At 43.5% G+C, this 21589-nt stretch overlaps 1 protein-coding gene and 1 non-coding gene across 6 annotated transcripts in view; both read left to right on the top strand.

The window, feature by feature from the left end:
* PDE10A (phosphodiesterase 10A) overlaps positions 1 to 21589 on the top strand; it is a 531531-nt gene that overhangs the window by 229090 nt on the left and 280852 nt on the right. For 3 of the 5 annotated variants that reach the window (XM_031456668.2, XM_031456666.2, XM_031456669.2), the window contains exon 2: positions 6523 to 6657. In XM_031456668.2, coding sequence (XP_031312528.1) covers positions 6609 to 6657 — 49 coding nt within the window. In that variant the 5' untranslated portion in view covers positions 6523 to 6608. The remainder of the gene's footprint in view (positions 1 to 6522; positions 6658 to 21589) is intronic. The other 2 variants (XM_064486482.1, XM_064486483.1) reach the window with 1 other exon arrangement.
* Positions 2 to 112, top strand: LOC116154534 (U6 spliceosomal RNA). The gene has a single exon (XR_004138509.1). It is a non-coding gene; the product is annotated as a U6 spliceosomal RNA (small nuclear RNA).

The following is a 21589-nucleotide window of genomic DNA, read 5'->3' on the forward strand; positions in this document are numbered from 1 at the left end:
TTCCAGTGCTTGGTTTGGCTGGACATGGGCTAAAATTGAGACTACACACCGAAGATTAGCATGGCCCCTGTGAGCGGAGGACAAGGAAATTTGTGTGGTTTCACATTTTTAAAACATTATTTCAAAATTGAGCAAAGACCTAAACATATGAGCTTAAAACTATAAAACTCTTATGAGAAAATGAAGAGGAAAATCTTTATGACATTAGATTTGCAATGATTTCCTGAATATGACACCAAGGGCACAGACAACAGTAACAACAAAGGGATAAGTTGGACTTCATCAAAATTAAAGCTTTTAATTTTAATTTTGGGCACAAAAAGCAGAGTGAAAAGGCAACCCACAGAATGGGACAAAATATTTGCAAATCATATATCTGATAATGGGCTGATAATCCACTTCTACCACTCAACAAAAACAACAAAAAACAGCCTGATTTTAAAAATGGGCAAAAGAGCTGAATAGACATTTCTCGAAAGAAGACATACAAATATTCAATGAGCACGTGAAAGGATGCTTATCACTAAGCGTTAGGGAACTATAAATCAAAACCACAATGAGATACCACTTCATACCCATTAAGATGGTTATTATAAAAAATAAAAGGAAAAGAAAAGAACAGGTGCTGGTGAGGATGTGGAAATATTGGTCTCCTGTGCATTGTTGATGGGAATGTAAAAATGATGCAGCAGCTGTGGAAAATGGTATGGTGAGTCCTCAAAAAATTAAATGTAGGACTATCATATGATCTAGCAAAGCCACTTCTGGAAATACACCCAAAAGACATGAACTTAAGAGTTCAAAGAGATAGTTGTATACCCACTTTCACAGCAGCATTATTCACAATTGCCAAAAGGTGGAATCAACCAAAGTGTCCATCCAGGAATGCGTGGATAAACAAATTTGGTACGTCCTTATGGTGGAATGGCGGAATATTATGCAGCCTGAAAGAGGAAAGGAATTCTGACACATACTACAACATGGATGAAACTTGGGCATTATGTGAAGTGAATAAGCAAGTTGCAAAAAGACAAATACTGTATGATTCCACTTACATAAAGTTCCTAGAGCAGTCAGATTCACAGAGACAGGGAGTGGGATGGTGGTTTCCAGGGCCTGAGGAGGGAAGAATGGCAAAGTGGTTTTTCAGGGGCACAGAGCTTCAGTTTGGGAGGATGAAAAGAGTTTTGGAGATGGATGGTGGCGATGTCTGCACCACAGCGCGACTGTACTTAATACCACAGAACCAAACTCTGTAAAGTGGTTAAGATAGTAAATTTTTTGTTAATGTATATTTGACATGATTTAAAAAAATTTTAAATCAGGGATAGTCATCCAAAAGACAAGATTTGTGTTCATAGATACTTCACTCAAATGTTCAAAACCATCTTGGGGGCCTCCTCTCTCTTGTCTTCATGACAGAATCCTCTGCTTTCACCCATCTCCTCCTTTTCCTAAATGCAGAGGAAGGGAACTGTCTCTCCTCCTTCCCTGAGGCAAACATGCACTCCTTCATCCGATCCCGTCCCACAGTGGCTGGGCCCTGAGCTCTGGTTGTCTTGTCCATGAACTTGAGTCCCCGTCACCATCAGCTTCTTCTTCTTTTATTACAGTTGGGCTCCAGGCTCTCTGAGCCTGAGGGAGCTCTCCTCCTCCGGCGCAGTCTCCATACAGCCACTGTCCTGGCCCCTCTGCTCACATGTCCCTCTCCTCAAAATGGCTCCTCACCCCCCCTCCCCACCCCGCGCACTGCTGAAACAGTCTTCACAGATCACTAACATCTCCAAACCAGTGTCTTTTTCTCAGGCCTGATCCTATAAACCTGCTTACAGCACCTAGCAGCCCTACTTCCTCATAAAGGGTTAGGCTCCAGGGGCTCGAGCCCCACCCTGAAGCACCCGCTCTCCCGCCCCTGTGCCCGCAGCGTGCCTGAGAGCGCTCACAACATAAGAGGGAGCTGTTGTAAAGCAGCCACACTATGAATTTCACAAACCAAATCAATTATAAATAATTTGTGAATTTTACAGTTGTGGAAACTTGCAACTCAGGCCTCAGTGCCCAGCTGTTAGGACTCCCTGACTCCTGGTAAGTGCAGGACGTAGGGCTGGCACCGTGGCTCGGCTTCGGGCTGGACCAGAGAACGTCCTGGAGGTCTTTCTGTTAGAACTCCGCCTTCCGCACTGCCTCTCCTCAGCGTGTGATGTTACTCTGTGGTCTGGGCTCCAGGCGGGAGGCCCTCCCTGGTCAACAAGCCTGCATTTCATGTCACACTGACTCCCAGGAATGGGGCGTAGAAGAAAGGGAAACTGGCTGCTCCACTGGGGAGAAAGCAGTTTGCAGCAGTACTTGCGTGGGTCCGCAGCGGGGGACACAGATGCTGGGAAATTGGGTCTGAGCCCCATGCTTTTCAAACTGCGGAGCACAGCTCCCAGAGGAGGAAGCTCCCCACCGGTCAGAGCTCGCCGGTCTCACCTGCCTTCTGTCAGGCAGCTGCGCACTGTCTTCTTTCCTGAGCCTCGGTCCACTGGTGGTCTTCCACGCCTCCAGCCCCTCTCCAGCCCCTCGACTCTGGGAGAGGTTTAGTATGTGTGTGTGGGGGGGTGCACGTGTGTGCATGCTTGTGTGTGTGTATGCTTGTGTGTGTGTCCCCCCTCTTTTGACCCCTCCCCTGCCTTCACTCCTTCATTCCCTCAGGGTCTGTTACTTCCCTATGGGTCGCCTTCCCTTCAAGAAGCTGTGGTCTTCCCTGAGGCCCAAAGCACAGCCCTCCTGGAATCTGCTGAATGGTGGACTTGGTAGGGCGGTGGGGGAGGGTCTAAATTCAGGACTGGCTCAGATTTGGGTGATGTTTATCGACGCACATGCAGCTTCTGCTGGCTGGTTTTCGTGTGTGCAGCATGTGGTCTAGGATTCATGATTTTGAAAATCTTTATAAAGATTGAAAATCTTTAAATCCTGGTCACTTGTCTCAGAAACCTTTGTCATCTGTGAGTCCCTAAGCCTCACCAGTTTTGAGTGGGAATGAGGGCACGGTACTGGTTATGGAACATGAACGCACACAAGTCACCAGTCCCCAGCCCCCTGCACTTGCCGAAGTGGCATTTTGCTCTACCTCGTTCTCTCTCCACTGTCCTCAGGGCTGCCAGCCTTGGGCGCGCGGAGCCCCTCCGCTGCCCCAGCTTCTGGTGGGCCTGGGCTCCTGCCAAGGGCAGGGCATCCTGCTGGTCCCGCCCCAGGGCTCCTGGTTCACACAGCTCTCTGCTCATCAGAGCTCTGAGGGAAGGAGGACAAGGGCGCAGGGGCTCTGCCGGCCTGCTTGTGGGACCACGGAGACGCTGAGGCCCCAGAGCGCCCCTCCCCTCGGGATTCACACAGATGCTTGTCCTGTGCCCATCACTTTGTTTGCAGAACAGTAGCTCCCTCCAGCCCTACATCCTGGGCTGAATCCAGCTAGTCACGCTGGACTCCTGTTTCGTTGTTGAGTTAATTAATGGATTTCTCTCAGGAGTCCCAGAGGTCCCCCTTGTGATTCATTTCCTGTTTCCCTACATCTGCAAATTGGCTCGTTTGTGCCTGAGACCCAGTCCTGGACACTCTCCGGTTCCGTGCTGGGAGAGTCCTGTCCGCGCAGGAAGGTATCACCTGCCCACCTGCCCCAGCATTTCAGGGGAGCTCCACTTCCTACTGCCCTTTAACGTCCTTCAGATGCAGTCTTTGTGGCTGAATTTCAACCACTATGCATTTTCTTGTTTTAGAAGGAAGCTCTGGCTCTGGTCTTTTAGACACAAGTGTCATTAGAATGTCCTGAAGTCTTAAAGAAATGTGTGTGATTGGCACACAGGGCGGGGGGCTGGAGGGCTCAGGAAAGACAAGCCCGTGATGCCCCGCCCTGCATTCCCTGCGCGGTGATTCCTGGCCCTCCCACCCCGCCGGCTCTCGGCAGGCTGGGGGGGCGGCCCCCTGTCGCGTCCACAGCCTGGCTTTGACGTGAAGCACGTGATGTGATTGCTTCAGCGCCACCCGAGGAGTACCGACGGCTAGGGTACAAGTCACCCGACTCCAGCATGTGTGCTTTTGCTTACACACAACTCTAATTACTCAAAATGTTATGCTGATGTTTTCATGGGTGGGCACACACAGCACAATTTATCCAAGTGCTGTGTTTAAATATGGGCAGTTTACATGTCAGTTACACCTTCATTAAGCTGTCTTAATTCATAATGTTATGGGACATTTTAATCCAAAATGTTTATTACGTATCAAAAGTCATCCGTGACCTTGGCTTTCTTGTTAGTTATTGATACACAAAAGGTACGAATAGCAACAAAGAAACCCACAAAACCTTTATAGTTACATCCACACAAATGTGCCCAGAAGTCCTGGTCCCCACCCCCACACCCCACCCTGTTAATGGCGTGGAGAGGACTGGATTACACATTTAAAAGGACTGATGTTTGTCATAGTTCTGGTCTTGTCTGCTCTGATGATCTTTGTCTTCAGCCACCCTCTGTTCCTCTCCTCAGTCCTTGCCTTCGCCCGGACTCACAGCACCCAGCTCTTCTGCCAGTGGTGTTCAGTGGTCCCTAGACCAAGAACCCTCCTTAGTGAGCGCAAACTTCCATGGCCCTAGGAAGGGAGGGTGGGGTGAGCTCCCCACCCCACTGACGCACTTCTGAATTAAACCCCACTTATATCTAAAACCTCAGCACACTGCCGTTTCTCCCAGTGAGAACGAGTGAGCTCTCGATGCGCGTCAGTAACTGGGAAGATGCTCCCAGCCATTCCCCCGCAGCTGACAGATCAGCACTGCTGGTTCTGAATTCACATCTCGGTCGGTGCTTTGGGAGCAGAAGATCTGCTAGGAAGCCATAGTTCCCAGAATCTGGGCACAAAGGGCACTCTTGAGTTGCTCCTTCACTGGCGCCTGTGGATGTGGATCTAGAAAAGTGGTCTCAAGCCTTGTCAACTGTGACGGTGCTCACTGGCCCAGCCCCCTCCCCTGGAAATACCCAGGGCCGTGGGCGGCTTCTGCTGGGTGACTGGGACTCTGCCCTGTCCCTCCCTCTCTCGAGAAAGCTTTTCAGACTGCAGATAAGAGAGGAATCTACTCAGTCTAAGATATTTTCAAGAAAAGGTAAAACCTTTATTATTTAGAATCATGTTTACTGTAACAAATTATTTTCAATGCAAAAGAGCTGAAGTTGCAAAGTGACCCAAGCCACTCTGGTATTTTTAGCTACCAGCGGTTCTTAACGGAAGACTCCTGCAGGCCCCAGTAGTTCGAGCTGGGTGAAAGGTACAAGGCATCTTGTAAGTCCCTTGTAGGTGAAGTCGGTCTCAGACCAGATCTGGCAGCAGAGACTTTTTGGTCAGAGAGTGGGCACAAAAGACACACAAAGACAAATCATGTGCTTGTGACTGGAGACTCGAGGGAGCACCTTGCTTCTGGCGGTGAACGCCCTGCTCAGCGTTGTTGTTGGCATTCTGCCAGTGCCTCTTAGGAGACAGTCCCTCCAGGAAGGTCAGCACTGCTCTGGCAGCAGCATTCGGCTGACCTGTGAGTCCTGCCGGATGTTAGGTCCCTCCACGTGCTGCTCCCAGGACTGGAGAGGATCGCTGGAGTCTTTTACCTTCTTCAGGTCGCCATGCAGAGCCCCCAGTTTTCTAGCTGGTCCATCCTTTTTGAACTCCACTTGTTTCGCCACAGAAACACCGTATCTATACGCGTTATTCTCATTATAAACTCTCCGGTGTGATCAGCCACAAAGACAGTTGAAGAATTGCAGAGTAGATTTTGATGTTTCTTGCACATACTGAACACTTCTGAAGTGTGTCATTGATCAGTGGGCTCAAATGCTAACTACTTACCCCTAAGCTGTAGACTAAAACTGATTAACAACTCCCACATCACACTGTTTAGGATAGAGAATGTTAAAGCGAATTACAGACATCACTGTGTCACACAAATGCATTTGAGACCTAGGTCAGATGAGGGAACCAGCACAATTCCTGGGTTGTTGTTAAGATGTTTACAGCTACACTGGTCAGTGATGTATTAAACACGCACGTTAGTCCAGCCCTTCAGTCTGCACATGCCCTCTCGCCCTCATCTCACCTCCCGACCCATCAGGACACATGTTCACATACTCGCATTTCCGACATTGCAGGTCCTGTGGGAGGTGCCAGATTGACCTGAAATCCCCTTCAGAAAATCTGCCAAGTCATGTTTAACTCTGAAAGCCACCTCCAAATTGCTCCCTCTCAGAGTCCACCAGACAAGACCAGGAGCAGGATGCTCTAGCCGATGTAGGTTTCCAACCATTGCAGCTCTGAATCCGTAGTTTGGAGCTGTGTTTGTGTGTGTGCTCCCACCCGGAGGGGCGGCTGCAGCCCAGGTCGCTCTGTGCTTGTCTCCATGAACAGTCTGTCCGTGACGGGAGGCTCCCAGGGAGACCACGCTCCCGATTGTGATGACGTGTTACCGTCGGAGTTGATGTTAATTCTGTGTCTTGTTCTCTCCAGCCAGCTGCCTGCCCTTCACACTTAAAAGTGGGAGCAGAGGGCCCGCTTTGCTGACATTGAGAAGCAGGACAGACACCCAGGAGCAGATGAGCAATGACCCAGCAGAAGGCAGCCTGGACTCACGCAATGCAACAGGTACAACGAGGGCCCCCACGCCATGCCCCCTCCCTGAAGGCTGCCTTGTCTTCCCCGATGTTCCCTCTTCATCTGTGTGGGGGCCTCATGGACAGTGGCCAGAAACCTGTCCATTATTGGGAAAGATATGGGGGTTCTCAGTGTTAGAAGAGTTCCCAGGAATAGAGAGGCAATGTTACATGAGTTTTCTAGAATACCTGTATGGCTTTATTCTCTTTATTTTTTGTATGTTTGAGAATTTATTTGACCAATATGCTTGTTTTTTTTTTTTTTTAATCTCTTTTACTTTTTGACGTTGGATCAGGCACCATTTTGACTGAGTAGACAGTGAGATGTTTGACTCCAGTGCTGAGGGGACTGGCTGGAGTCCTGAGAAGATGAGGGTGTGTGAGCTCCCGGCACTAGCTGAGTCTCCCAGAGAGAGAGGTGCCTGTGAATAGCTGAGAAGTGAGCCCTGCGGTCCCTTGAATTCAGGGAGTGGAGAAGCCATCAACAAAGGCCAAGAGAAGGAGGGAGGCCAGGCATAGGGTGGCCCAGGGACCAAGACGGGGAAGTATTTCAAGGAGAAAGTGAGCACTGGTGACAAAGGCCCTGGAGAATGGATGGTAGGACTTGGCAGGGTTCATTGGGGTCCTCGGTGAGAGCCGCTCGGTGCAGGGTAGGGAGGAGAAGGGGGAGGCAGCAAGTGTGGGGAACTCGTGCAGTGAGTTCTGTGTTACAGAACAAAGAAGTAGGCTGATGAGCTGTGGGGAGGTGGGGGCTGAAACGAGTTTGTTTATTTCGGAGTTTTTAAAAAATACAATATGAGGCGGGGAAGATTGACTGACCGAACTGTTACTAGTAGCAAAGGTGATCGTCCCACCTCCAGATGGAGACTCTCTCATCTGTAGAAGCTTCCAGAGCAAAATCAGAACCTTTTTTTTCAGCTTAATCATAGGAAATAGGCTGCTTTTCCCTCCATTCAACAGACCTTAAAGGAAAAACTCTACTGGGAAGCTGCAGACAGACAGACAGACACACCCCCACCATACTCACATGCAAATTCAATTTCAATGTCAAGTTCGATTCCAATTCAGAAACCAATAACAGCATCTTTACAGTATTGGGTAGCCACTTGCCCTGTGTGGCTATTGTAATTTAACTTTAAATTCATTAAGATTCAGTGAAGTTGAAAAGTCAGTTTTCTCAATCACACCACCACACTTCAGGGGTTCAATAGCCACATATGGTGAGTGGCTACTTACAGAAGAGCATAGAAGTGGGTTACTTCCACCGTCACATTCCATGGGATGTGCTGCTGTGAATCTGAGGGGATAGGCTATTTTTAAAGAAAAATTAGCGTAGAAGAGGAATATTTGTTGGAGAAGGGAGCAAAGCAAACTGAGAAGAGACTTGGCAATCCTAAATGAAATATGAGAGAAACATGGTAAAAACGAGACCATGCATTTGAAAAATTAGGAGGCACTAAATCATAGGTCATCCATGAGAACCGAAGAGGTAAATGCCAAACCAACAGCTCCTAACCAGCTTACTGTAAGAGAAAAAAAACGAACACCAAAAAACAGTAAAAATACAGTAAAGGCAGCTCCAACAATTATATTTCAAATTTTTATTTATAATTCAATTCTTTGCAACTCAGAACAAGGTTCTCTTGAAACTGAGACTGTTTAAGGATTCACAGTGAACGTTCTATCCCCTACCCCAGGCATCCTTGAACCCTGGGCTTATAGCACATTTAGGTGTGACTTCTAAGGCTTAGAGAGGCTAGTTTCCTAAAGATGGAAGGAAATGTGGAAGGTGGTCCTTTGAGTCCTGGCTCAGTGCTTTCTCAGGGGGCCTCCATGGGCAGGGCCCTGACTAGAGTCTGGGCACCCGGAGACTTGGTTCTGAGCAGAGAGGAGGGGTCCATGCCAGCCCTGTTTCAGAGCTGGGGGAGCCACTGGATAGCCTGGAGCAACCTGGCTCCAGGTCCGGGGAACAAAACATGGTATCTGATCACAGTTACTATTGGCACCATTTCAGCTATACGTATTCAGAGTCAAATAGGATTTCCTGGGCTTCCCCGGAGTCATTCCCATAATTTTAAGACTGCTGTTTTCATGGGGAAATACTTTGTGTTTTAAACAACTGACTTGAAACAAACTTTTGAATCTCAACTTTCTTATGTTAACATTCCTAGACAGGATTACAGGATTAACATTTTTCAAAGACTTAAATAAATTCTAAACTATTTACTCTGATAGAAATAGCCCTGGGGTTAAGACTAAGGATAGTGTTTCATCTTTTAAAAACTCTTTTGAAAAATCAGCTTTCCTTGAGTGAAATTGTGTAAGATTGCTATTCATAAGTCTTTTTCTCCCAAAAGTCTAAAAGGTAAATGAAAATAGGATTTTAATATCTCCTAATAACTGGTTTCCAAAGGATCCTTTTATCAGGTAATAAGAATTAATTGTCCTCTGAAGTTTCTTTCCCTTTTTGTCTTCACTACCAGGAAGCTCCTAGAAAAATGAATTGGTTTAATCATACTCTTTGAAGTTTTAATGGGGAGGAAGGTTTAACACCGAGGCCAAAGAGTTATTGGGATAGTGAGAGAGCAGGGTAGAGGGAAGGGACAGTGACTCTGGAGTTTGACTCTGGTTCCATCTCTATTCTTAGCTAAGAAGGATTAGAAACTGGACTTTATTGATTACCCTACATAAATACTTACATATTATGTAAGTAGATGTATTAATATATAAGTAATACTTATGTGTTGAGTATTTATGTAGGGTAATTGACTGCTATCTTAAGTATTTATCAGAACACTAATTTGTTGACTTATAATGGTAATAATCCCTTTCTAGGAACCAGCATGTTCCTGTCTGTAATCTGTGGAAACCCTTTTCCTGATTTTGAGATACTAGGTAGCCACAACAGTAATTAGGAGTTTGCTTAGGGAACATAGAATCAAGGCAAAGGGAAATAACATCTTGAAGGGTGTTTCATCCAGACCTTAGTAGTATCACTGCGATACTCTTTTTTTTTTTTTCATTGAGATATAGTCAGTTTACAATGTTGTGTCAATTTCTGGTGTACAGCATAATGCTTCAGTCATACATGAATATACATGTATTTGTTTTCATATTCTTTTTCACCATAAGCTACTACAAGATATTGAATATAGTTCCCTGTGATATATAGCATAAACTTGTTTATCTATTTTATATATGTTAGTCAGTATCTGTATATCTCGAGCTCCCAGTTTATCCCTTCTCACCCTTTTCCCCCCTGGTAACCATAAGTTTGTTTTCTATGTTTGTCAGTCTGTTTCTGTTTTGTAACTAATTTCATTTGTCTTTTTTTTCGATTCGGCATATAAATGATATCATATGGTTTTTGTCTTTCTCTTTCTGGCTTACTTTACTTAGAATGACGATCTCCAGGGCCATCCATGTTGCTGCAAATGGAATTACTTTATCATTTTTTATGGCTTAGTAGTATTCCATCGTATAAATATACCACAACTTCTTTATGCAGTCATCTGTGGATGGACATTTAGGTTGTTTCCATGTCTTGGCTGTTGTAAACAGTGCTGCTGTGAGCACTGGGGTGCTCACTGCGATACCGTTGCTGCCCGGTTGAGACCAGTTTTCTGGTGGCAGGGATGTTTTCACTTCTCAGACGTTATCTTTTCCCTTCTCTACAAAGCTAAGCACTACTAAAATGTGCTTTTCTGAAACCACTGCACCATGTTTGCCCTCCCTTTGCATTTTTCTAGAAGTGTTCCTCTCCCCAGTGTTATTAGTGTGCTGTACAAGTGGAAATGCCTCCCACTTGAGGATGGGCATTCCCATTGCCTCCAAGTTCCTGGAGGAGCGTTGCCCTGCCCACGCTCCCCTCTCATGCTAGACTGTGTTATTATTGTAGTCAGTCTCAACTCTTTGGGCGTGGGGGGAGGGGGATTCACATTTTAAATGCAAATAAGTTAAAATTTCAATATTTAAATGAAGGTTTCATTTTTAGCAAATGATTGCTTTACTTATTGTCCTAATAATCCACAGACAATTGTAATATTTTTAAAGTTATGGCACCTTTTAAAAAACAGACTCCATATTTTGCCTTTTATCAAAACTATCTAGTACCAAAATTATAATAGCCATCTTATATATCAAAAGATTGACAACCAAAAGCTGTGTATGAATAATTTTCCAGCTTAAGTTTGACTTATTATTGTATTTGACGTAACAATTCTATAACAACAAACCATTTGAACAAGCTCTTAAATTCATGGAATCTGCCTTACCACCCCAAGAAGTGTTTTTGGAAGACCCCCCCTCTGCCTTTGGCACCACGCTAGGTGCTGTGGGGAACATAATGAAACCTAGAACAATCTCTCGATTGTGAAAGGTTTTGTGTTGGAGATCTTTACAAGAATTCCCGAGTCCCGCGCATGGTGCTGCCTCAGGAGCTGTGAGGTGGCCCCTGGGATCTGGGTAGCTGACAGGTGGGCGGAGCATTAAGAGCTGGAGTGCTGCTCGCTGGCAGTGGGGAAAAACAGCTGCTGTAGGAGCAAGTCTGCACGTTGCACGTGTGGACGGTAGGGTCTGCGGTGAAAAGGGGGTGACTGTGGGCAGGAGACGACCTAAAGGGCAGAGCCAGAGATGAGAATGAGGGGAAACCAGGAATGGACACTATGCTTGTATCTTTGGCTCTGGACTTTCATCAGCTGATAATAGAGGGAATTTGTAATGTTTTCCTATACTGTGCCTTTTTCCCCCTTGACCAAAACCATGAGGTGGTCAAAGATGGTTTTGTTTGCCTGTTTGGCTTTGCATCTTTTCATGTGTTTATTTGAATCTCTTGCTCTTCTCCAGATCTACAAAGAGGGATATTTCCTGTTCTGTGAATCCTGTTCACAAAACTTTATCAACAGGTTTATTTTGCTGTTGCTCAAATCTCATTGATTTTTTCCCCCTCTCTTAATGGTCAGTACATTGATGAATTTGCAGATGTGATGGAAAGGACAGAAATGCCTCTGAGGGGTATTAGTGGTGACAAATAGGATAACATATGTAAACTCTGTGTGAACTCTTCTTAGAATGGGTGCTGTACAAAGAAAGCCAAGGTCGCTGGGAAGTTTGTGTCCCTGTTGTTTCTGCTGCCAGCTTTCCTTGAAGTTATCTTGGCCACACACACCCACTGCCGTCGGACTGGGCAGTGTGGTGCTGGCTGACTGATATTTGAAGTGAATACTCCTGGCTTTCTTCTCCTTTTCTTTCCTCATCATGCTACCCTGCCTTTCTTTGAAGGAGCATGGGCAGGTCCCCCCAGAGCTGGGTGGACAGTTAGGCACTGGGTGCATCTGTTCATCTAGTGGTAGGTGTTATTCAAGGACCACAGCCAGCAACACCCACGGGGTTTGCTGGCCTGGAGCCTGAGAACTTGAGCCCATTCCAAAATGTGTACAGACTTTCTCTGCTAGGGACAACATATTGTTGTGTGTGACTCTGCTGCAGCTGAGTTTACTCCCTCCTTGGTGAATGTGTGTGCATATGTTTGGGTGTGTGCACGGCAGCCTTGAAAAACATGTGGGAAAAGAAAAAGCTAGAAGCTGTGTTTTCCGTGACTTGACTATCCTGGTAGCTGATTGTTTCCTCCATTCTTCTTGGTGATCTGACTCTGTGACTTGAGAAGTCACATCCTTACTGCTGAGGGACTAGCCATTTACACAGCTTCCTAGAGAATCTCAAGGGATTTGAAAACAAGGAGAGATGGGCTGGCCCCCTGGGCGGCCCTCAGCCATCCCACAACCGTGGGTGAGGGTCGGGGAGGAGGGGGCCAGCTGCTGGGAAGGGGTGATGGTTAGGACGTGGTGATGAGGCAGGCTGGAGACAGGGAGATGGGAGGTCCCAAGTAGTGGTCAGGGCGCATTTTGTTGCTTTTGGCCTAAGACCAAGATTTACAGAGCAAAGAGCAAGGTACAGCATGATCTTTGGAGCAATTCAGCAAATTGGATAGAGTTTCTGAGCTTTCAAATATGTAATGTGCCTTATCTGTGTTCTCAAAAGAGAGCATCAGACCACTCTCCATGTTCCTTTAACTTCGTCTCTACAGCAACTTTTGAACTTACTTTTGAAAGCCTTGAGCTGATAGTCTCTGCTCTGCCTTGTCTGTCTTTAGAACTCATGGAGGGGGAAAGCGAGTTAACAGCAAGTGAGCACAAAAGGAGCCCCGGCGTGTCTTTGCTTTGTGTGGCCTTACCCACAAGGCCCTCTTCTAGCCCTCAGACCTGGCAAGATGACACCCAGCTTTTTGTCCCACTTGCCTCCCTGGATGAAGCTAATATGATCATTTCATCAGCACAACGTCCCAACCACAGAACTCCTGCGCAAAAGCTCTTCTGTAGAAAGGCTTTCTTACACTAGATGTAAGACCATGAGCAAAGTCTGAGCTGCTCTGTCAGGTGTAGGGAGTGGTTACAGTTCTGTCTGATGAAAAATCATTATTTGCAGGTTTACAGACAACTCGAGGACCTGACCTTTGCAACACAACACAACCTTCCCTTCGCCCGAGTTGTGTTTTGAGTGAAATACGTGCTCTTGACCTCTAAGAGATGCTATCCAGTTTTTATTCAGATGTACTTCAGGTTGCGTGGGCCAGTTGCAGAGCAGCAGGCTTCCAGACTCAGTGGGTGACCACAGATCGCTGCCATGGGCTCTCATCTGTCTTTTTATTTTCAGTATTTGACCTTTCCCAGAACAGTCCTGGTTCTGAGAGTTTTAATCTTGTGTAACGAGAGTATCAGAGGCCTGTGTTCATTTGGTTCTAGTGCAGATTAGGTAATGAGAGCGCGTTATTGTAATGAGCCCTGTTCACTCCTCAGATGACGTGGAGAGTCCAGCTATCTTGAGGGCCGCAGGCCGGCTGCCAGCCCGGGTCACTCAGTGCAGAACCAGCAGCGCCTTTTGTCTCGTTCCACTCCTCGCTCCCGGGTTGTGCAATGCTTGTCAGCTTAGCACGTCCATAAGGGCGCCACGTGCTGCCCTCTCCCACGGCGAGCTAGTTGACCGTAGCAGTCTACTTCTTGACCTCAAATAGGTTTCTGAAATGTTCCTGAAAATTTCTTTGCAGGGCTTGTGTGTACACGCGTCCCCCAGGCGGCAGCGCTGTCCCATTTCAGCGTGTGGTCACTGGTCTCCAGGCTGAGGAGGGACACTGCTGGCCCCGTGTGCCCGAGATTAGAATCAAGCCCTTAGGGTCGGCTGTGAGGTCCTGACTCAGGCAAAAAGCCCATTGACGTCAGCAACCGGGGAACATGGTCTGGCTTCATTAGAAGTTAAAAGTGGTCACTGTCAGAAGGAAATAGAGAAAGGGTAGGGTGTTCTTAGAAAATTGTGTTTAAAAACTGAACCTGCTGTGCATGGTTTTTGCCTTGCGCTTCATTGCACACGGAGCTCATCCTTAAGCAGACGCTGTCTCAGAGCCTGTTCTGCACTAACCCAACCCTGACTCTGACCTTGAGGTGGCTCTGTCCTTCAGGGGCTCAAACATTGTTTGCCTCTGGAGGGAAGGATGGATATACTGTAACATGGCTGGGGTGGCCTTGCCTGCCTCCTGCCCTCCCTGCTCGCCCCCCAGGCTGTAGCACCCAGGGCCAGACTGCCCAAGGTTCCCCTGCATATCTTCTTTATGGCACGAGAGGGTCCTTCCATATGTAGAATTTTTCCTCCCTTTGTTTATCAAGCAGTCATTCCTCAAGACTCATCTCAAGCCTGGAAGTCTTCCCTAACCCCCACTGCGCACACACGCTCAGCATGACGCATTGACTGTCCTCCCCTCCAGATACCAACGTGTCTTGTTCCTCCATCTCTTGATATCCTGCCACTACTTACATCTCCCCCTCTCCAGACTGTGACTTCCCTGGTAGCAGAAACCATCCTATTTACTTCTGTATCCCCGGCACCCAACACAGAGTAGGAGCATGTTAGAAACTCCACAGAACAGTTTTTGTGGAATCAGAGTTGGCATAATTCAAGCTGGGGTTGGCTCAGAGCTGCCAAGTGGGTAGCCTTCACAGAACCTTCCTGAAAAAGCTCAAAGAACAGCAACGTGGCCCATAGTGTTGGTTTTGTGGTTTTGCCCGTGATCAAGAGGACAAAGGAGACACGCGGGCGGAAGGCGTGGAGCCCCTGAGACCGAGCTGCGCGGTTTCTCTTAGCAGTGCTGGACACCTGGCTTTTCTGTGAGCTTTCCTGTTTTCCCAGGAATTCATGCCCAGGCATCTGAAGTCAGGGCCTTTGGTTGGAACAAAATATCCATCCTTCTGTCTGTCTGCAGAGCCCTGGGATGCTTTGTAACTGATCTGTTTATTCTGTATAGGCAATGCATTTAACTGAGATACTATTAGCTATGAGGCACGGAAGAATCTGATATTACAAGTAGAATGTCTGCCTTTGTCCTCCTGTTTGTAATCCTGGCAGAATGCAGGTACAGACATAAGTTGAATATCCTACAGTTTCCCACCAGTGATGCCAGAGAACTTGCTTAGATAAACCCTTCAAATGTCTTACTTTCTCTCATTGGTACCTACCTATAAAATCATCAGCATTACTTTAGCTAAGAGAGAAAAATCATGTATATATTAAACTGTACCTTTATCCTCAGAGGTCCTCCTAAGAGTACACGAAACCTAGTAAGTTGCATAATGTAAATGTTGTTTTGAAAACTGAGATAAGCTAATGATGAACTACTTCCTGTGATGGTGTGCTTGGTAAACACTCTCACCACTGGCACTTAGGAGATGGGATTTCATTCCAGTCACAATAAACTCTAAAGATTATCTTTATAAAAGTAGGTGTAAAATTGCATAGGATGAACCATGTAATCTGCAATGAAAATTAATTTAAATTCAAATCTGACTTTCTAATTCTTTCTAATCCCCAGTCTACACAATATATTCGGTAATGAATGACATTTTAGTTTTCTTGCCCCTAAATTCTCTACTATTCCATATGATGTTAGCTGCAAAAGGTAAAGGAAAAGGACATGCTATGTGCTTATGTTGCGAACCTGTAAGAAAGGTGATTTTTTTAAAAAAACAGCTTTATTGAGGTATAATTTGCCTAGCTGAAGCATACAATTAAATGGTTTGGGATTTATTCACAGATATGTCACCACAGTCGATTTTGGAACATCTTCATCACTTCAGAAAGAAGCCACAGCCCTTTAGCTCTCACTCCCTAACCCTGGCCCCATCACCCTCCGACATCCCTAAGCAGCCACAAACCTACTGTCTGTCTCTGACAATCGTGCTGTTCTGGACTTTCATACGAGTGGGATCACATAGTATATGGCCTTTTGTGACTGTCTTCTTTCACTCAGCATAATCTTTTCAAGATTTATCCATGTTGTAGCATAAGTCAGTGCTTCACTTCTTTTTATGGACAAATAATAATCTATTTGATGGATATACCACATTTTGTCTCTGCACTTATTAACTGATGGACATTTGGGTTATTTCTACCTTTTGGCTATTGTAAATAATGCTGTTGTAAACATTTGTATGCCAGTTTGTGCTTTGTTGATTTTCTTTTTTCTTCCAGTTTTCCTTTTCATTAATGTCCACTCTGATCTTTATAGTTTGTTTCCTTCTGCTTGTTTTAGGGTTAGTTTGCTCCTTTCCAGTATCTTAAGGTAGAAGGGTAGGTTGTTGATTTGAGATCTTTCTGCTTTATTAATATAGGCATTTACAGCCATATATTTCCCTCTAAGCACTGCTTTAGCTGTATCCCGTAAGTTTTGATATGTTGTGTATTCATTTTCATTCATCTCAAAGTATTTTCTGATATCCTTTTTAGTCTCCTTTGACCCATTGGTTGTTTAAGAGTGTTGTTTAATTTTCATCTATTTGTGAGTTTCCCAAATTTCTCCATGTTGTTATTTCTAATTGTGGTCAGAGAACATACTTTCTTTTTTTTTTCTTATTTTATTTTATTGAGTTATATTTAGTTTACAATGTTGTGTCAATTTCCAGTGTAGAGCACAATTTTTCAGTTATACGTGAACATACGTATATTCATTGTCAACATTCTTTTTCACCGTGAGCTACCACAGGATCTTGTGTGTATATCTCCCCATGCTATACAGTATAATCTTGTTTATCTATTCTATATATACCTGTCAGTATCTACAAATTTTGAACTCCCAGTCTGTCCCTTCCCACCCTTCTCCCCGCTGGCAACCACAAGTTTGTATTCTATGTCTGTGAGTCTGTATCTGTTCTGTATTTATGTCTATTGTCTTTTTCTTTTCTTTTCTTTTAGATTCCACATATGAGCGATCTCATGGTATTTTTCTTTCTCATTCTGGCTTACTTCACTTAGAATGACATTCTCCAGGGACATCCATGTTGCTGCAAATGACATTATGTTGTCATTTTTAATGGCTGAATAGTATATACACATACACATCTTCTTTATCCAGTCATCTGTCGATGGACATTTTGGCTGTCTCCATGTCTTGGCTATTGTAAATAGTGCTGCTATGAACATGGGGGTGCAGGTGTCATCCTGAAGTAGGGTTCCTTCTGGATATAAGCTCAGGAGCGGGATTCCTGGGTCATACGGTAAGTCTATTCCTAGTCTTTTGAGGAATCTCCACACTGTTTTCCACAGTGGCTGCACCAAACTGCATTCCCACCAGCAGTGTAGGAGGGTTCCCCTTTCTCCACAGCCTCTCCAGCATTTGTCATTTGTGGACTTTTGAATGATGGCCATTCTGACTGGTGTGAGGTGATACCTCATTGTAGTTTTGATGTGCATTTCTCTGATAATTAGTGATAGTGAGCATTTTTTCATGTGCCTATTGATCATTCGTATGTCTTCACTGGAGAATTGCTTGTTTAGTTCTTCTGCCCATTTTTGTATTGGGTTGTTTGTTTTTTTCTTATTAAGTCGTATGAGCTGCTTATATATTCTGGAGACCGAGCCTTTGTCAGTTTCATCTTTTGTAAAAATTTTCTCCCATTCCGTAGGTTGTCATTTTGTTTTACTTATGGTTTCCTTTGCTGTGCAGAAGCTTGTAAGTTTAATTAGGTCCCATTTCTTTATTGTTGCTTTTATTTCTATTGCTTGGGTAAACTGCCCTAGGAGAACATTTTTGAGATGTATGTGAGATAATGTTTTGCCTATGTTTTCTTCTAGGAGGTTTATTGTATCTTGTTTATGTTTAAGCCTTTGATCCATTTTGAGTTTATTTTTGTGCATGGTGTAAGGGAGTGTTGTTGCTTCATTGATTTACATGCTTCTGTCCAGTTTTCCCAACACCATTTACTGAAGAGACTGTCTTTGTTCCATTATATGTTCTTGCCTCCTTTGTCGAAGATTAGTTGACCAAAAGTTTGTGGGTTCATTTCTGGGCCCTCTATTCTGTTCCATTGGTCCATATGTCTGTTTTTGTACTAATACCATGCTGTTTTGATGACTGTAGCTCTGTAGTATTGTCTGAAGTCTGGGAGAGTTATTCCTCCAGCCTCTTTCTTTTTCTTCAGTAATGCTTTGGCAATTCTAGCTCTTTTGTGATTCTATATAAATTTTATTATGATTTGTTATAGTTCTGTGAAATATGTTTTGGGTAATTTGATAGGGATTGCATTCAATCTGTAGTTTGCCTTGGGCAGTATGACCATTTTAACAATATTGATTCTTCCAATACAGGAGCATTGGATATCTTTCCATTTTTTTAAGTCTTTAATTTCCTTAATCAATGTTTTATAGTTCTCTGTGTATAAGTCTTTCACCTCCTTGATTAGATTTATTCCTAGGTATTTTATTGCTTTGAGTGCTATTTTAAAGGGGATTGTTTCTTTTCCTGTTGATTCATTGTTAGTGTAAAGAAATGCAACGTTAATCTTGTAACCTGTAACCTTGCTGAATTCTTGGATTAGTACTAGTAGTTTTTGTGTGGACCTTTTAGGGTTTTCTATATATAGTATCATGTCATCTGCATATAGTCACAATTTACCTCTTTTTTTCCAATTTAGATCCCTTTTATTTCTCTCTCTTGCCCAGAGAACATACTTTCTACTATTTTCATCTTTTTAAATTTATTAAGTTTGTTTTATGGCTTACCATATTGTCTATCCTGGAGAATGTTCTGTGTGCTCTTGAGAAGAATGTATGTTCTGCTGCTGTTAGGTGAAGTATTCTATAGCTCTAGGTGGTTTATAGTGTTATTCATGTCTTCTATTTCTTTGTTTATCTTCTGTTTCATTGTTATGTCCATTATTGAAATTGGGATATTAAGGCCTCTAGTATTGTTTCTTTCTTCAGTACTGTCAGATTTTGCTTCATGTATTTTAGTGCTCTGTTGTTATGTACATATATATTTGTAATTGTTATATCTTTCTGATGGATTCTCCTTTTTATCATTATAAAATATCCCTCTTTATTTCTGGTTACACTTTTTTGTTTTGTTTTAAGGTCTATTTTGTCTGATACTAGTCTAGTCACTCCAGCTTTCCTGTGAGCACTATTTGCCTGATATATCATTTTCATCCTTTTACTTTAAACCTATTTATATCTTTGAATCTAAAGTGTGTCTTCTGTGGACAACAAATAGGTTTTTTTATCCAGACTGACAATCTCTGCCTTTTGACTGGATTGTTTAATCCATTTACATTTAATGTTGTTATTAATGTAGTTGGACTTAAGTCTGCCATTTAATAGTTTTTTTCTATATATCTCATGTCTCTTTTGTCCCTCTGTTTTTCCTTGAATTCTTTCATTGACATTGCATAATATTTTCTAAGGTATTTCTAAGATAGCATTTTAATTTCATTAGTGATTTTTTTCATTCTATTATTTTTTTCTTTCTGATTACAACTCTCACTCTGTCTACTATATTAGGCCACTTCTCACACTTATGATTATAGATAGCGTTCCCTCTCTGGCTCCAGTTCAGGTTGTGTGCTTTCTCCTTAGTAGTAGCCCTTATGCTGCTGTGCAGTATGGGTGTAAAAGTAATTTTCAGTCCTGCTTTCACTTCTTCTGGCTATAAACACAGAGGTAGAACTGTTTAAAGTTTTGGGAAGTTGCCATGTCTTTTTCTGTAGTGGCTGCATTGTTTTACATTTCCACCAGCAATAAACAAAGATTCTGATTTCTTCACATCCTTGTCAACACTTCTTATTTTCTATTTGTATTTGGTTTTTATTTTGGTTTTTGATAATAGTCATCCGAATGAGTGTGAATTGGTCACTATATTTTTTAGTTAGTTTTTACTGGTTGCTATAAAGCTTACCATATACATCTTAACTTACCAAAAACAGCTTCAAATTTATACTAGCTTAATTCCAGTGATATATAGAAATGTTACTCCTGTATAGCCTTATTCCATTTCTCTCTTTTGATGGTGTTATTGTTATACATATTACATTTATTATATTACAAACCCCCAAATATATTCTTATAATTATTACTTTACCATCTGTCATCATTTCCTTAGTAGTTATAGCTTAGCCCCCACCTACTTCCTTTATGCTGTTATTGGTAAATACATTATAGTTCTATTGCATTTTTTATGTTATAGGCCTCAAAATATACAATATACATACTATTTTATATAGTTATTTTATACAATTGCTTTTAAGTGAGTTAAGAAAAAGGGAAAAAAGCATTTACAGTGTCTTTTATAATTATTTCTACTGGGGTCTTTACTCATGTGGATTAGAATTAGGGTCTTCAGGCTGAGGAATTCTTTCAGTATTTCGCATAAAGCAGTTCTGCTAGCAATAAATTATTTCAGTTTTTGCTTTGGGAAAATTCTTTATTTTCCCTTTATTTTTGAAATACACCTTTGCTGGATATAGAATTCTTTCTTGACAGGTTTTTTCCTCTTTGAGCACTTTGAATATGTTGTTTGGCTGCCTCTGGCCTCCATTGTTTCTTCTGAGAAGTCAGCTTTTAATTTGTTGGGATTCCCTTGAATGTACATCATTTTCCTCTTGCTTTTTTCTAGGTTTTCTCCTGTCTTTGACATTCTTTACTTTTACTGCAGTATATCTATTTGTGGGTGTTTTTGAGTTCATCCAGTTTGAAGTTCATTGAGCTTCATAGGTGTATAGGTTATTTGTTACAGTTTTTCAGTAAATTGGAGGGGCTTCAGCCATTATTTATTTGAATTTCTTTTGCCTTTTCTCTCTATCCTTCTGGTACTACGTTATGTGTATGTTGGTATGCTTAATGGTTCCCCACTTTCCTGTGAGGCTCTGTTCATTTTCCCTCATTCTTTTTTTCCTTCTTGTGTAATCTCCATCAGACTCTCTTCAAGTTTGCTAATTCTTTCTTCCTCCAGTTCATATTCACTCTCAAGCTCCTCTTGTTGAATTTTTGTTGTGCTTTTCAGTTCTACAGTTTCCACCTGGTTCTTTTTCATAAATTCTCTTTACTGATACTGTTTGATGCAACATTGTCTTTATGCCTTTCTTTCCTTCTTTAATCACAGTTTCCTGTAGTTCTGTGAGCATATGTATAATGGCTGCTTCGACAGCTTCTACTAAATCTGACATCTGGTTGCTTTCACCAGTTGTGTATTTTTTGTTTTCCCTCCCTCTGCCCCTCTCTGTCCCTTCCCCAGGGTGTGGATCATACCTACATGCCTCATAATTTTTTGTTGGAAACTGGATATTTTGGATAATATATTCTAGCTACTCGGGGTAGTTGTCCTCCCTCTGCTCAGGGCTTGTTGTATTTGCTTGCCTGTTTGTTTAGTTACTGCTGGGTTATTTTAGTGAAGCCTATTCATACACACACACATACACACACACTGCATATACCTCTGATGTCACTCCTTAGGGAGGCACAGCTTCAGATGTGCCCACAGTTATCCTGGGGTGACAGTGGTACTGGTGGGGCTCTCTGCCTGCTTTCTTGGACTAAACACAGTTGTTTAACTC

This window comes from Camelus dromedarius, chromosome 6 (assembly GCF_036321535.1).
Source record: "Camelus dromedarius isolate mCamDro1 chromosome 6, mCamDro1.pat, whole genome shotgun sequence".
In the NCBI taxonomy this organism is placed as follows: Eukaryota; Metazoa; Chordata; class Mammalia; order Artiodactyla; family Camelidae; genus Camelus; species Camelus dromedarius.